At 39.1% G+C, this 17,634-nt stretch overlaps 1 protein-coding gene and 1 long non-coding RNA gene across 2 annotated transcripts in view; both read right to left on the bottom strand.

The window, feature by feature from the left end:
* Nucleotides 1-11,887: 11,887 nt before the first annotated feature.
* The window catches only part of LOC126471134 (uncharacterized), a 230,204-nt gene continuing 224,457 nt past the window's right edge, over nt 11,888-17,634 (bottom strand). Inside the window, exon 2 of the long non-coding RNA XR_007586294.1 lies at nt 11,888-12,977. This is a non-coding gene — a long non-coding RNA (uncharacterized LOC126471134). The remainder of the gene's footprint in view (nt 12,978-17,634) is intronic.
* Nucleotides 11,888-17,634, bottom strand: part of LOC126471133 (uncharacterized) — a 127,905-nt gene continuing 122,158 nt past the window's right edge. The window contains exons 5-6 of the mRNA XM_050099224.1: nt 14,475-14,562; nt 11,888-14,362 (exon numbers count right to left, since the gene is read on the bottom strand). Of these exons, the coding sequence (XP_049955181.1) occupies nt 14,538-14,562 (25 nt within the window). The 3' untranslated portion in view covers nt 11,888-14,362; nt 14,475-14,537. The remainder of the gene's footprint in view (nt 14,363-14,474; nt 14,563-17,634) is intronic.

Raw genomic sequence — 17,634 nt, 5'->3', positions numbered from 1 at the left:
TTTTTAGGTTGTTTTCCATCTGCCTCGGCGCATGCGGGCTGGTTCCCCTCATTCCGCCTCAGTTACACTATGTCGGCGATTGCTGCGCAAACAAGTTCTCCACGTACGCGTACACCATCATTACTCTACCACGCTAACATAGGGATCATACTCGTCTGGTGTGAGACTTTCTCTGGGGCGTCCACCGGGGGCCGAACCGCACAATAACACTGGGTTCGGTGTGGGGCGGAAGAGGGGTGAAGTGGACTGCGATAGTCGTCGTGGGGTTGTGGACCACTGCGGCTGAGGCGGGGACGCAGCCTCTCCGACGTTTCTAGGTCCCCGTTTAACATACAATACAATACAAGATTATACGGGAAGTCGCGCTTTTTATCGATTACGGTGAATAAACAATAAACTGACTTCACTTCTTTATTTGTCGATGGGCCATACAACTGGTGAAACTACGGACGCCCGCTGCTAGCGGTGTAGAGTGGGACGTCTAAGAACCCAGAGGCCGAGCGTCAACACTCAGTGACGGATGTCTAGGGCTGTCACGCCACTGTGTATAGCTACAGCCGGTAGTGCACCGTCCGACCACCCAGCGGTCCCGATTGGAGTCCGGCGGCGTGCCAAGAATAGAGGAACAAGGATCATCTAAACTCTAGTTTTTAACACACGAACATTTTCTGTGTTTTTTCTAGTCTAGAGGCAATGAGAGGTGAAGGGACCTTTTTTTCTTTTCAATCTTGAATAGTACCAGGATACTTCGTAGTCACAGGACAAACCACTTATCATAATCTTCGTTGTGCCGAAAAACGATGTACATCATAAAAATCTCTTTTCAGTCAAAACGATTGCAGATTCGAACTGATGTTGAGAATCTCATAAGCAAAATCTGATAGCTTGTTTACCATTTATAAGTAGTTATCTGTACAGCCGAAGTCCAACATTCTATCACAACTCTGAACTGTAGTTGATGAAAATAAATTGAACCAGAGATGGGGGAAGGATAGATGTGAAAGAGCGAATAAGGCTGGGAAGGGCAAAGTACTATCCAACTATAAACTAATGTCAAAAATAATGATTAGATGTTACTAGTATTGGCAAAAAAGGTTAAAGTGATTAGTTAGATACTACTGGGCATTACTAATTGTGCATGATGCTGTTATTGTTGAAGCTACGCATCATGAAAAACAACCCACTAATCGCAGTCCATGGCTCCGTACCCATAGCGCTGCACTCGTTGTCGGACTCGGCAAAAGTCGCCTCCTTGGTTCTGGCAGTGCTCTCGTTGGTCTTCACGCTTTGGAACGTTGGGTGTACACTTTATGGAGCTATTGACATGTGGCGCAGTCTCCCCTTTCTCTGGCAAAGTGCGCACCAAGCCAGGACTGGTACTCAGAACAAACTCAGGAGTCACGATCTTGGTACGCCTGGGAATGTCATGCTTTCCATACCTAGTACTGATGTCAGTCATAATTTACTTGTTTCCTCTGATGCTGGGTAGACATTGATGGAGCGCTGTTACTCATTACAAAAGTTCATGGTCTCTTCCTCTTTAAGGCTTAAGTAACACTACCCAGGAAAATACGTCTGGTAGTCTGTTCAGAACATCACATGCTTCTATATAACGTAAAATATCATACTGACTCTGACCTCTTAAAAGACCTGTCTCTGCATTACCTGTGAACATTTGATCGAGGCACTCACTAACTGAGGTGGGACAAGGGCGGCATCAGTGCAATTTGTTAGTGCGGGTGGTCTACATCAGAGGCAAGTATACATTAAGGGGCAAACCTGCTGTTCTCCTTTGAATGACAGGTCCATAACACGTTCGCTGCCAATGTAATTGGCCTTGTGTTGCCACATAACCAATTCTTTTTTTAATAGAATCTCTAACTGTATTGCTAAAATTAATATAAAATGTATTTATTTTATAAGTAAAAGATGAAATTTACTCTTGGGAGTCAAATTTCTTTTGGGGTGCACTAAGGCGTCAGTGGCATATTAGGCCACATTCTGTAGTGGGTGGTCATGGATGCGCTAGTGCGTCTCGTTTATTTTTGCTGAAAATTGTGACAGTTTAGAGTATTAGACTTCTATTTTATATTCAAAAATAAAACGAAACATCCTACTGACAAACGATATATTTATTGAACAAAAAATATAATAGAAACATCATTCAAAAACAAACACAAGATCTTGAAGAAACTTTTGAAATACAATGTATGTCAAACCTCAGAAAAGATACAATCAAGAACTTTACCGATTACACTCAAACAAATAAAATAAATACAAAGTTCAAGAATAGTACCTACACATAACTGTCGAAAAATGAATGAACAACGAAAGTGCTATCTGCCTTTAGAGGTGGTGAATAACACAACAGGCTGGCCGAAGTGGCCGTGCAGTTAAAGGCGCTGCAGTCTGGTACGGCAAGACCGCTACGGTCGCAGGTTCGAATCCTGCCTCGGGCATGGATGTTTGTGATGTCCTTAGGTTAGTTAAGTTTAACTAGTTCTAAGTTCTAGGGGACTAATGACATCAGCAGTTGAGTCCCATAGTGCTCAGAGCCATTTGAACCATTTTTTTAACACAACAATTCAAACAATACCCTACCTTATTTGAGCAATCTGGGCACTCTTAAATCGTGTCTGTTCAATGTCCTCAGCTGGCGCATAATCTGCACTCTTTTCTCGGTGTTTTTGATTTTCAAGTTGATTCTCGTTTTACATGTTGGGGATTTGTGACTGGCCGTTCTACCTGCTTTTGTGGCAATAGTGCTCCTATTACACTGAGTCTGAATTTTTGGAGGGGCATTTTTGTGCCAGAATATTTATTGTGTAGGGCATCATTTCCATAACGTGGATAAAAAGTTTCTTGTACCAGCGTATGGTTTTTCGTTCCGAGAGGTAATATGATAACATCTGATAGGGCCGATCAACTCCCGACATAAATTTATGTTAGTTTATAATGGCCATGGGCTTAGATTTCTTCTCCTTTCTTTTGTTTTCAACCTCAACCATTTAATTTGTAAATGCATTAGAAATGTACCAAACCTCCCTCTTATAATGTCACTTATCTATCATAACTCCTTCCACAAATCTGTTAACGTCTTCACCTTTTCGTAATTTTGCATTCTGTATTTCTTGGGTGTATCCTTCCTGTTCGCCCTCAGAGTTCCCGCGCAGTAAGTCTTCTTATCCAGGAGCAACTTAGCCAATGTGAAGCTATTATAGTAATTGTCCATGTACAAGTGGTGACCAGCATTCAACTTTTCATCCAGCAAATGAAGAACAATTTTTTGCGCATGGCCTCTTCCTCCTAAATCGTCCAGCATGCCAGTGTATACAGCGAATTTTAGGACCATTCCAGTGGGAATTGTCAAAATATATAGCTTTATGCCATATTTGTGTTTTTTATTTTTGATGTATTGGCGGAAAAGTAATCTTCCACGCCAAAGGATCATTGATTCGTCCAGTGACAGTTCCCGTCCACGGTAGTGCACTTGGTACATCCTTTCATTGAAAAAATTGATAACTGGACGTATTTTATACAACCTGTCGTATGGTTTTGGTTCGCCCTGTTTTGGATTTTCAGAAAAATGCAATGAACGTAGTTTTAGAATAATACGATTTCTTGAAATACCATCGCCAATTCCTTTCACGTGAAATAAGGATCCTTTTTCCAATAGTCCTGCAACTTCCTCATCTTTACATTTCCCATGTGCAGGAAAACTCCCAAGAACACTAACAATTCGCCAACCGTCACATCTTTCCAACAATTTATTCGTGATTGTTCTTTGGTTCCCACAGAAAGGAATAATTCAATTGCGTTTCGATTTGTTCCTTCTACAACTTTCAATAGGAATTAATTCGTCAGCAAAAGACGAAAATAATCTAAGAGAGTGCTTCCCGTTGGTTGAATTAGCAGTCCCTCATTTCTTATAAACGGGCAATTTAGCATTCCAACTGGCTCGCTTTCCCATGCAACACTTGTATCAGCTACGTTACCACTTGTTACCACTTCTTACCTCCCCCAATGAACCATGGACCTTGCCGTTGGTGGGGAGGCTTGCGTGCCTCAACGATACAGATAGCCGTACCGTAGGTGCAACCACAACGGAGGGGTGTCTGTTGACAGGCCAGATAAACGTGTGGTTCCTGAAGAGGGGCAGCAGCCTTTTCAGTAGTTGCAGGGACAATAGTCTGGATGATTGACTGATTTGGCCCTGTAACACTAACCAAAACCGTCTTGCTGTTTTGGTACTGCGAACGGCTGAAAGCAAGGGGCAACTACAGCCGTAATTTTTCCCGAGGGCATGCAGTTTACTGTATGATTAATTGATGATGGCGTCCTCTCGGGTAAAATATTCCGGAGGTAAAATAGTCCCCCATTCGGATCTCCTGGCGGGGACTACTCAAGAGGACATCGTTATCAGGAGAAAGAAAACTGGCGTTCTATGGATAGGAGCGTGGAATGTCAGATCCCTTAATCGGGCAGGTAGGTTAGAAAATTTAAAATGGGAAATGGATAGGTTAAAGTTAGATATAGTGGGAATTAGTGAAGTTCGGTGGCAGGAGGGACAAGACTTTTGGTCAGGTGAATACAGGGTTATAAATACAAAATCAAATAGGGGTAATGCAGGAGTAGGTTTAATAATGAATAAAAAAATAGGAGTGCGGGTAAGCTACTACAAACAGCATAGTGACCGCATTATTGTGGCCAAGATAGACACGAAGCCCACGCCTACCACAGTAGTACAAGTTTATATGCCAACTATCTCTGCAGATGATGAAGAAATTGATGAAATATATGATGAGATAAAAGAAATTATTCAGGTAGTGAAGGGAGATGAAAATTTAACACTCATGGGTGACTGGAATTCGACAGTAGGAAAAAGAAGAGAAGGAAATGTAGTAGGTGAATATGGATTGGGGCTAAGAAATGAAAGAGGAAGCCGCCTGGTAGAATTTTGCACAGAGCATAACTTAATCATAGCTAACACTTGGTTCAAGAATCATAAAAGAAGGTTGTATACATGGAAGAACCCTGGAGATACTAAAAGGTTTCAGATAGATTATATAATGGTAAGACAGAGATATAGGAACCAGATTTTAAATTGTAAGACATTTCCAGGGGCAGATGTGGACTCTGACCACAATCTATTGGTTATGAACTGTAGATTAAAACTGAAGAAACTGCAAAAAGGTGGGAATTTAAGGAGATGGGACCTGGATAAACTGAAAGAACCAGAGGTTGTACACAGTTTCAGGAAGAGCATAAGGGAACAATTGACAGGAATGGGGGAAAGAAATACAGTAGAAGAAGAATGGGTAGCTTTGAGGAATGAAATAGTGAAGGCAGCAGAGGATCCAGTAGGTAAAAAGACGAGGGCTAGTAGAAATCCCTGGGTAATACAAGAGATACTGAATTTAATTGATGAAAGGAGAAAATACAAAAATGCAGCAAGTGAAGCAGGCAAAAAGGAATACAAACGTTTCAAAAATGAGATCGACAGGAAGTGCAAAATGGCTAAGCAGGTATGGCTAGCGGACAAATGTACGGATGTAGAGGCTTATCTCACTAGGTGTAAGATAGATACTGCCTACAGGAAAATTAAAGAGACCTTTGGAGAAAAGAGAACCACTTGCATGAATATCAAGAGCTCAGATGGAAACCCAGCTCTAAGCAAAGAAGGGAAAGCAGAAAGGTGGAAGGAGTATATAGAGGGTATATACAAGGGCGATGTACTTGAGGACAATATTATGGAAATGGAAGAGGATGTAGATCAAGATGAAATGGGAGATATGATACTGCGTGAAGAGTTTGACAGAGCACTGGAAGACCTAAGTCGAAACAAGGCCCCAGGAGTAGACAACATTCCATTAGAACTACTGACAGCCTTGGGAGAGCCAGTACTGACAAATCTCTACCATCTGGTGAGCAAGATGTATGAGACAGGCGAAATACCCTCAGACTTCAAGAAGAATATAACAATTACAATCCCAAAGAAAAAACGTGTTGACAGAGGTGAAAATTACCGAACTATCAGTTTAATAAGTCACAGCTGCAAAATACTAACGCGAATTCTTTACAGACGAATGGAAAAATTGGTAGAAGCCGACCTCGGGGAAGATCAGTTTGGATTCCGTAGAAATGTTGGAACACGTGAGGCAATACTGACCCTACGATTTATCTTAGAAGAAAGTTTAAGGAAAGGCAAACCTACGTTTCTAGTATTTGCAGACTTAGAGATAGCTTTTGACAATGTTGATTGGAAATTCTGAAGGTGGCAGGGGTAAAATACAGGGAGCGAAAGTCTATTTACAATTTGTACAGAAACCAGATGGCAGTTATAAGAGTTGAGGGACATGAAAGGGAAGCAGTGGTTGCGAAGGGAGTGAGCCGGGTTGTAGCCTCTCCCCAATGCTATTCAATCTTTATATTGAGCAAGCAGTAAAGGAAACAAAAGAAAAGTTCGGAGTCGGTATTAAAATCCATGGAGAAGAAATAGAAACTTTGAGGTTCGCCGATGACATTGTAATTCTGTCAGAGACAGCAAAGGACTTGGAAGAACAGTTGAATGGAATGGACAGCGTCTTGAAAGGAGGGTATAAGATGAATATCAACAAAAGCAAAACGAGGATAATGGAATGTAGTCGAATTAAGTCGGATGATGTTGCGGGAATTAGATTAGGAAATGAGACACTTAAAGTAGTAAAGGAGTTTTGATATTTGGGGAGCAAAATAACTGATGATGGTCGAAGTAGAGAGGATATAAAATGTAGACTGGCAATGGCAAGGAAAGCGTTTCTGAAGAAGAGAAATTTGTTAACATCGAGTATTGATTTAAGTGTCAGGAAGTCGTTTCTGAAAGTATTTGTATGGAGTGTAGCCATGTATGGAAGTTAAACATGGACGATAAATAGTTTAGAGAAGAAGAGAATAGAAGCTATCAAAATGTGGTGCTACAGAAGAATGCTGAAGATTAGATGGGTAGATCACATAACTAATGAGGAGGTATTGAATAGAATTGGGGAGAAGAGGAGTTTGTGGCACAACTTGACTAGAAGAAGGAATCGGTTGGTAGTACATGTTCTGAGGCATCAAGGGATCACCAATTTAGTACTGTAGGGCAACATGGAGGGTAAAAATCGTAGAGGGAGACCAAGAGATGAATACACTAAACAGATTCAGAAGGATGTAGGCTGCAGCAGGTACTGGGAGATGAAGAGGCTTGCGCAGGATAGAGTAGCATGGAGAGCTGCATCAAACCAGTCTCAGGACTGAAGACCACAACAACAACAACCACTTCTTCTGCCCTTTCCCTGTCGCTTGGATTCACAGCCATTTCTGCAGTCTCATCTAAAGCAAACTCGGCTCCGTCAGACTCTTCACTGGATTATCACCAGTCCTTCACACTGGCCAATTCCGTTTCCGAATCGCTTTCTTCCAATATTCGTAATAATTCCGCATCTGTTGGTTTTTGCACGTTTATTGTGTCCCGTATTTTACGTTTCATAGGTTCTGAAGGGCCCGCCGTGTCACGATTGTTTTCCATTTTCAGTCCCACAACAGAGAAAAACTGTAGGGAAAAAACGCGAACCGCACCCGTAAAAACTGAAAACAATACGTTCTTAGAGTGCCTGCGCAATAAACCACACCGAACGGCTGTAACCGACTACACCGTGGTGCTTCGCAACAGCTGAGTCTCTCGCCGCGCAGGCGAGTCCACGGCATGTGCACCAGTATCGGCCGGGCGCACTGGTGCGCCGATGGTAGCGAACGTGTTAACCGGTTGTTCTGCTAATAGGATTAAGAACCCCAGGGGATAATCCATCCTTTTGATTGACAGGTTATGATCCCCTGCGGATAATCCTTCCTTTTGATTGACAGGTCTTCAAACTACTGTTCCCTCATCCCTCTCCCTCCTCCACCATCCCCTCCACCTCCTCCTCCATCAATCAGGGAACTTCCCTCGTCGATACAAGCACACTTTTGAAATCAGTTTGATTGACTAATTCATTAAATCGATCAATTAATTAAATCCACCACCTGGGAAACCCCATAGCACTCCCCCTCCCGGAAATTGGTGGGAAAAAGAGTCAGTTGATCGGTCATTTAGCGGGAAATCGATTAAAGTGTACGGAATATTGTTTAAACAATTTAGATAATGTGTGGAAAATCGTGTATTTAAACAATTTATTGCATTCAAGGCGGTGTATGAAACATAGGTTATTGATTTAGATAAATAATTTGTCAGGAAATCGATTGCAGTGTATGGAGCATTGTTTAAACAATTTAGGTAATGTGTGGAATATTGTTTATTTAAACAATTTACGTCATACCAGGCGATGTTGCGAAAATAGTTCATTTATTTAGTTAAAGAATTTGTCAGGAAATTGACTGCAGTATATGGAATACTGTTTATTTAAACAATTTACAGAATACAAGATGGTGTACGGAATATAGTTTATTTAAAGAATTTGTCAGTAAATCGGTCACAGTATGAAATATTTAAACAATTGCGGCGCTTTTTTATTCTGAGCCCGCTTGGAAACGCTGAGTAGGCTTAGTTTATATTTGCTGCCAGAGTCAGGGATGTTAAGGCTCTTATTATTAATCTTCCTCAGCTTTCAAAGCACACTGGTGTCCTGGTGTCCAAGCACAGATGGGAAAATCAGAACTATTACACTTCTGAAAGTTCATGACAGGTTTCGAAACCCACTGTCACTTTCTGCACATGGACAAATTACTAGAATTTCAGCGGCATTTTTTTTTTTTTTTTTTTTTGTAACTTCAAGAAACATACAGCAGTCATGTTGTACTGACAGTGCAAAAGTGGTCTACAGATCATGAAAAGATGCCTATCGTCAGGGCACTGCAACAAAGGCTAAAACCGCCCAGTGTCCTAATTACAGATCACGATAGTAAACACCACCGAGAAAGGACCACATATTGGCATCCTTTGATCTCGAGGCCTCCAAACAAAGCATCAGGTGGCGGTATTCTGTTGATCGTGAAATACCAGACTCGTTTCCTGTTTCTGTCTTTCTCATGAAGCCACTCCCTGATTATCTGTGTGACCCAACGTTTCGAAACATTCAGATGGACGTTTGCATCTCTCCTCAGAATACAGTGTTCCTATTGGCTGATACTGGAGACAAAGGGAGAGCTCATGTAATTCCGACATCAAAAATAGAGTGAAATAAGCCACTTGCATTACCCTTTCAAATTAACTGCTTAACAATTTACAGGAGTCAAATAGCTCGCTTGAAACACTCACCTCCACCTTACAATGATCCTTCTTCGTAATAAAACATGTTTTCAAAGTTTGAGTATCACACAAAAACATTATGCAAACCAAGTAATAGCATTTCCACAAGATTTAGATTGTGGCGCTAAATATATCCGAGATCTTGCACGGAGCAGCGTTTGAGTGCACAAACACCCTCCTCCACCACGACGTTCATCTAAACGTATCTCATGGAAAAAGAATCCTACCGATCATATAAATTAGCGATCGCGAGGCGCGCGCCGTTCACCGTCTACAGTGTAGCCTCCGTCCGCACCGCCCGGGAGAGGGACTCACAACCGAACGCATTACAACTATCAGTAACAATAAATTGATCAATCGGGAATCTGACGTCGCGACTGGGTTTTTCAAGCACTATAGTCGACAGAGATAGTCATGAATTAGGAATCTGATGCCGTGATTGGGAGTTTTCGAGTACAATAGAATTCCTAGATTGGTTCTCTTCGATATATCAGGCAGAAGGAGGATGAGGATGGTTCTAGTGCGCGATAGGATAAAGACAACAGCAAATATCACCGCAAGTCAGAGTGCACTGCGACGTATTTAGAAGCTCTAAACACGACACACTTAAATCACGATCCAATCCGTAGTGGTATTAGTTGTCGTGGTTAGATGTCGGAGATAGTTGAAAACACTCGCACATTCTGCGTGCTCCTGTCCCGAGGTCCCCACACAGCGCGCCCGCCCCCATGTACGCCGCCAGCGATAAAGAAGTCGGTGAAAATTACCGCTGCACCCGCTGACGCAGTCGTGGAGGCACATGTATGACAGAGTGCTTAACCCCCGGCTATGGAGAGCATCCGGGGATGATTGGAGTGGTAGGAATTCGAATGTTATCAATTGTAAGTAGGCTGTTTAGGTTTTTATGTTGGTAACGCCACGTAGCGCTCTGTATGAAAATCACTGACTGTGCTGTGTGCAGTCTGAGGATGGTTTGCGTTGTTGGAATATTTGCTATTGTAGTGTTGGGCAGTTGGATGTGAACAGCGCGTAGCGCTGCGCAGTTGACGGTGAGCCGCCAGCAGTGGTGGATGTGGGGAGAGAGATGGCAAAGTTTTGAGAGCGGACGATCTGGACGCGTGTCCGTCAGAAAAAGGAAATTTGTAAGTCTGGTTGTCATGAACTGATATATATATATTATGACTTTTGAACACTATTAAGGTAAATACATTGTTTCTTCTCTATCAAAATCTTTCATTTGCTAACTATGCCTATTAGTAGTTAGTGCCTTCAGTAGTTAGAATCCTTTATTTAGCTGGCAGTATTGGCGCTCGGTGTATTGCAGATTTCGAGTAACGAAGATTTTTGTGAGGTAAGTGATTCATGAAAGGTACAGGTTATTGTTAGTCGCAGCCATTCTTTTGTAGGGATTACTGAAAGTCAGATTCCGCTGGGCTAAAAATATTGTGTGTCAGTTTAGTGATGATCAAAATAAGTAAAGAGAGAAATGTCTGAGTACGTTCAGTTCTGCTCAGCTATTTGAAAATTAAATGACGTAAGGGGTTTACCAGCACAGTAATTCATTTAAAATTTTTCTAAGGGGATGTTTCATATGTCGACCCTTAACCGAGGATAGCTCACTGGAATCTTCTGATGTTTTCTTGTAGTTTGTGTAATTAGTGTAGCTATTGTTTATTGCTAGAGCGTAATTGTAGAGAGAATTTCCTTTGTAGTTGTAGTTTTTCATTGTTGTACTAAAACAGTTGTGGCATGCATGTAGATTTGCACCAAGTATTTCGCAGCTGCGCTTGCAATTAACTATATATTATTTTCAGTGCTATGTTAATGTGTTTTCCTATTTTTCCTCTTCAGATTGTTCTTTTCTTGTTATCATGTGAAATACGTGATAATTATCACTTGTGAAAAACGTGACACTAGGCTCCAAAGTAAATTGAGAAATTATAATGACGACGAGCGTAGCTTGTCAGCACCTCCGTGTAACAGACATTCAAAGTAGTAATTTGGTAATTGTGCATAGGGAAATGGAGAAGGCGGCAAATAATGGTGTAGACAGTGAAACAATTAGTGAACAGGGAAGCATTACCGATCGATCGGTCGGCAACAGCTCGCCTCAGGATTCCGAAATGAGACGACACAATCTTGCAAATACTGTAGATTCAGGCATTGTGTCCTCACCGTTTTCTCAAATAAGTCAAGACACAAGTCAAGACACATTGTTGTGGAGCTGAGCAAAGACACATCAAGAGAGGAAATAGTAGATGGCGTTTTGCTGAAACTTACTGAATAGTTTTGCACAAATGGGTTAACATTGAACTTTAAAAAATGCTGTACTTTCAGAGCCAGTTTTGTACTGTCAAAAATATACTACCTCCTATTAATCTAGTATAGCAAGAAGTAATAAAAAGGGTAGAAAATTTGTAAGTACTTAGATGTGCATGTAGATTAAACTTTAATTGGAAAAAAAACATATACTAGATCTGCTAAAATATTTAGGTTTTGTGGCAGTTGCCATAAGATTAATTGCCAACTTTGGGGATAGACGAGTCAGTACATTAATGTATTTTAGATCTTTCACTCATTTATGTTTCATGTGATATTATTCTGCGGTAGGCGAAACTAATAATATTGTTGCTGTCTCATATAGGTTTATTGCAAATTAATCCATAATACATTTAACTCTCACTGCGTATCAACATGAAAGTATTAATAACTCCACAAATGATTACTCTGAAAATAATAATAGTAATAAAATAATAACAAAAACAATAAAATATTTACAGAACGTTAAAGCACACAGTTTCTGGCATCCCAGTAATATTTTCAGAAACACATCATGAGCCAAAACAATGCTATATTCAAAGACCTTTTATACAATGTTATTTTTACGTGCTACAAACTTATTTCGGTTCCATGCTCTTTATCAGGCTATTTTCATAGCACATTGTTAATGCAGTCACTGTCTGATTTTCCGATATGAGAGCATTTTATTTTATTTCCAGTTTTGCTATTTCACATATGTGAAGTAAATGTAGTAGCGCTGCAGTATGTATAGAGTAAGGAGGGAGTGGTAGGTTCCCATGCTGGCTATCAGAAGTGGTTGGCCATCTGGCACTTTCAGAGCCAATGGGATGAGATGCCAATGTTAAAATTTATCATAGTGTGAAAAATTTAGAAACTAAAAAATTTTGTGTGGAGCAACATATAGAAGAATGTGTGTGTGAGCTTAAACTAAATAATGGTACCTATATAATTGTAGCTGTGTATAGTTCCTCACTGGGAAATATTCAGTTATTTTTGAAAAACTTGGATTTTTTGTTGTGCTATCTGTCAGACAGAGGGAAGCAAATTATAGTTTGTGGTGATATCAATGCAGATTTACTGATAAAGTCCAGTAGAAAGCATGACCTTGAAATATTACTTGGTTCTTTCACTTTGACATCAGTCATTGATTTTCCTACTTGGGTGGTACAGGAAAGCAGCATGCTGATAGATAATGTTTTTAAGACCAAGATAAATTTTCTCTTAAGAATGGTCTGTCTGATCTTGATGCACAGCTAGTTATAGTATATGACATAACTCAAAGAGTAATTCAATACATTCCTCCAAAATAGTGTGTTCAATTAACGATTTCAGAATTGCAGATTTCAGGGAAAGCTTCCAACAGTTGGATTGGGATGAGGTGTACAGGGAACCTGAGGATACTTTAAAATTTGACCTATTTCATGATACTTTTGTGAATATATCTGAAAATAGTAACCCTAAGAAAACAGTGAAATTTAATTGTAAGAAACTGTCAAAAAATCCATAGCTTACTAAAGGGATAAAAATTCTAGTAAAAAAAAAAGAAAAGTGTATCTTACAGCTAGAAAGAGTAATAATCCAGAAACAGTGAAACATTATAAAAACTACTGAACTGTATTAAGGAAAGTTACTGAAAAGTTCAGAAGTGTGTACATTATGTTTGAGATAAGCACCTCTGACAATAAAATTAAAGCAATTTGGAATATTGTTAAAAGGGAACCAGGGCAACTGAGTGGGACAGTGCGCAATTGTTTGAATTCATATCTAACTGGAAAAATGCAGAAGGTTTAAATTAACAGTACAGATAGTCTGCAAAAATCAGCAGAGACCTCTAACTGAGGAGGCGTCAAGAATGTTGTTGCACGGGGTTCAGTCTTGGGTTCCTTTTGTTCTTAATATATATCAATGGTTTGCCGCTCTATATTCATGAAGATGGAAACCTAGTTATTTTTGCTGATGATACGAGTATAGTAATCATACCCAACAAACAAGAATCAGATGAGGAAATTGTAAATAATGTCTTTCAGAAAATTATTAAGTGGTTCTCTGCAAATGGACTCTCATGAAATTTTGAGAAAACACAGTACACTCAATTTTGTACAGTAAATGGCATAACACCATAGATATACATAGACTTTGAACAGAAGTCTTTTGCTAAGGCAGAATATTAAAAATTACTGGGTGTGTGCACTAATAATAAATTGAATTGGAAGAAACACACTGATAATCTGCTGATGTGGTTAGGATAATAAAGCATCTTTGAATATAGCAGCATTTAGGCTAACATGTAAAAATTGTAAAATTTGCAGTTGAGACAGAGGTTGTGGCTGTTGCCAGTAGAATGGTGTTATGGATACAGTTATAATTTTTAACCAAATGTGTGTTGTTACACTAATTTTTATGAAGACAGGAATTAATTGAAATATTTCTAAAAAGAAACACCTGGTAAGATTTATGATGTCTTTCACTTCCAAAGGAAAGTACCTGATAAATTCAGTTTCACTAGTGAATTATGAAAAACATTTAAGTTATTAAAGCATTAAGTATGACTGCAGCTTAAAGGTACCTGATGAATCTGACATCTGACATCTGGCATTCTGTTATTCCAGAACTGATATTTTTATAAAGCATTAAAACATCAATAGCTTATGAATATTAATAGCAGATAACACACAACTGTGAAACACTTCAGATGGCTGAGCTTTTTGATCTGTGATGACAGTGGAATTTAGACTTATGTCAGTAAACCCATACTTTTGCTGAAGGGGACGAAGCTGACTACGTGACACTATATGTATCCTGTAACAAAAAACGGAATAATAATTTGGTACCAGTTCTTACACACACGAAATTCAATGTAAGAAAATAATATTGTCACTGTAACTGCCAATGACTTTTGTTGTATACTTACTATGAGGGTTCTCTTAAATTATAACAAGTTGTGTATTTCACTTCAAATGCTCCTCCTCTTAATTTATTTTCTGTTCACCTCCGAAAACCTGTAACAAAAATATGCAGTTAAAATCAAGATACTGACTTTATACAGAAAACATGTAGTAACTAAATGTCTTGTATACTTCCATAAATGGTTCCTATAAAAAAGGAACACATAATTAACGTGGGTTAGTGGTCGTCGAGGTGCAAGTTGTGCTTGTGCCAATGTGCATGTGTTTTCTACATCTGAAGAATGTCTTTTGGTCAAAATCTAAGATGTATAGCAGTCTTTTCATTGTGCCTATATGCGACACAGTGTCTTCTCTATACAGTGCATAGCAATTTATCCTTTCATAGTACTGTTACACTAAGGTCCTCGTATTCAGTGTTGAGTATAATATAAAATTGAAATCTGAAATGTGTAATGTTTGAGAATAGGACCACATTTTAAAGGTGAGAAATTAAGGGGAGTTAGAACATTAAAAAAAATCACACATTTTCGGATTTTATAAATTTATATTTTATTATAAAATTTGCAATTTTCCGAATAAAATGATATATATATGTCACTTATAAACTCACATGGGAAATATTTTATGTTATATTTTAAATATAACATACATAACTTGAAAATGATAAAATTTTTACGTGCATTACTTCAAGATCTAATAAAATCGGTAATTTTTTATATATAGAAGACTGTGGATTTCTGTGTTATAAAGATAAAATTACGTGTTTGTATTGGTAGAACTGTCAAAAACAGTATCGCATCGTATCATAGTATAAACACGCGTTGTATGTCGAAGTGCTAACGTTTTTCTGAGGAAGAGTGACGAATAGATTGATAAATCTCTCAAAAAGTAAAGTATGACACCAAAACGATGTGTTTTTAAGAAACTTGGGTTTACTGGTAATAAATTTTCGAATAAATGGAAACACTGGAAACACTGTGTTCAACATGTGGCATGTGAAGTTACAGACAATGAAATACAGGCAAACTCATCGCTATTAGTTCTTTGAAGATTAAAGTAAAACGGTGTGATACACAGTTTTCTCAAAACTAAAGTGATGTAAATGGTAGGATACGTTACGTTCTGATAGGTTTACACACCCTAACAATGGTGTTAGGTGAATGTGTGTGTTGTAAAATATGTGGAGGGCCAGTTACTTTACATGACGACAGTAAAGTATCAAATGGACTACCCAGGAAACTTATCATTAATTGCGCCAGTTGTAAATATACGCATTCATTTTGGAATTATGATAAGTGTAAGATAATTATTTTGAAGCAAATGTTAGGTGGTTTTATGGATTGCGAGCTATTGGCAAAGCACATACTGCAGCAGAAACAATGTGTGCCATGATGAATATGCCACACCCACCTTGTCAAATCGACAAGTATGCAGGATTTATTGGAGCTGCTATGGAATCTGTTGCATGATAGTCAATGAAGGGTGCTGCAAACGAAGCTGTTGAAAAAAATGATGGTATGACTGACATACCAGTAGCTTTTGATGGCATTTGGCTGAAGTGCAGCTACAGTTCTGAGAATTCTGCTGCTACAGTGGCCGACGTGGATACTGGAAAGGTAAGAGATTTCCAGATTTTAACCAAACACTGTTATAAGTGTAAATCAGGGAATGAAGAAGGGCATTATCTGTGACAGAAATTTTGAAGGAACAAGTGGTGGTACGGAGGCCTCTGCAGCTATTGAAATTTTTAGTCGATCTGTGAAGGAAAGGGGAGTGTGTTACACTACGTTCTTAGGTGAGACTCAAAAGCATATAACAGTGTAATTGCCGCTCAGCCTTATGTTGAGAAGATTATCACAAAACTGGAATGTGTTGGTGACGTCCAGAAACGGATGGGCAACATGTTGAGGAAGTTGAAACCAAGTTTGATATACAGGAAACTTTCTGATGGTAAAACCATAAGAGGCAGGCTAACAGACAAAATGATTGATGAACTACAGCAGTTTTATGGGATGGCCATTAGAAATAATACTGAGGATTTGTTAAATATGAAGCAGGCATTATGGGCTACCTTGTTTCACAAACTGTCAACTGATGAAAAACCAGTACACCACCTTTACCCTCCTGGACCTGATTCATGGTGCTATTACCGCAATGCCCAGTACTCAAATAGTTCATACAGCCATAAACATTCCATCCCAGCAGCAGTCATGGATATGATAATACCCATTTACAGAGACCTGGCAAATCCTGAATTACTGAAGAAGTATCTGAATGGTCAGACTCAAAATCCCAATGAGTCGTTCAGTAATCTTATATGGACTCGCTTACAAAAAATGTTTTTGTTGGAATGAAGACACTAAACTGGGGATCAGTGAAGCTGTTATTGCTTTTGATGACGGCAACATAGGTAGGGTGAAAGTGCTACAGCGTATGGGAATTAATCCTGGATCAAACTGCATCAGAGAACTTGAATGGATGGACAAGTTTCGCATTGATAAAGGAGAATGTGCAGCACCACTAAGGAGTCCAAAAAGAAGGAAAAAAATGCAAAAAGATCAAGAGAATGATATACAGTATGGTTCAGGGTGCTTCTGAGATACTAAAAATAAAAAATTAAGCATATATTAAGTGAGTTACAGTCTTTTGGAACTTTAGAAGCTCTTCCTGAAAATTTACATTTTCTGTTGGATTTTCCCCTAAATCTCAGAAACCACTTTGAGTAGAGTATTCAAATTTTCATGGAGTAATAACATACATATTCTGAGTCTACTGAACTACAAGAAGAACATAATGTTATGTATAACTAAAATTATTTATGATAACGTACAAAAAAGCACCAAAAATTTTAACTGTGTAATAAAAAAATTGTATTTGCAAAATCAGTGACTGAAATGCAATTATTGTACTTCAGTAGACTCAGAACATACAGTTTAATGTCGAGTAAAACTTCCATGTCAAAGGCTACAGTGGTTCCTAAAGACAACAATACACAAAATTTAACATTGTCAGGATAGGGCGTTCCAACTCGCCTTAAAGTGAATAATTTACAGGGAAGTGAAACATAAGTAAAACAGTATGACTGATCTGCCAAGGCCAACTGATTAAGAGGACAGTAGAACAGAAAAAACTGTGTGAGGACAACACAAAAGGGAAGAGAAAAGG

Source organism: Schistocerca serialis, chromosome 3, assembly GCF_023864345.2.
Source record: "Schistocerca serialis cubense isolate TAMUIC-IGC-003099 chromosome 3, iqSchSeri2.2, whole genome shotgun sequence".
Classification (NCBI taxonomy): domain Eukaryota; kingdom Metazoa; phylum Arthropoda; class Insecta; order Orthoptera; family Acrididae; genus Schistocerca; species Schistocerca serialis.
Note: the sequence above shows the minus strand (reverse complement) of the source record. Positions and strands in the feature narration are given on the sequence as shown.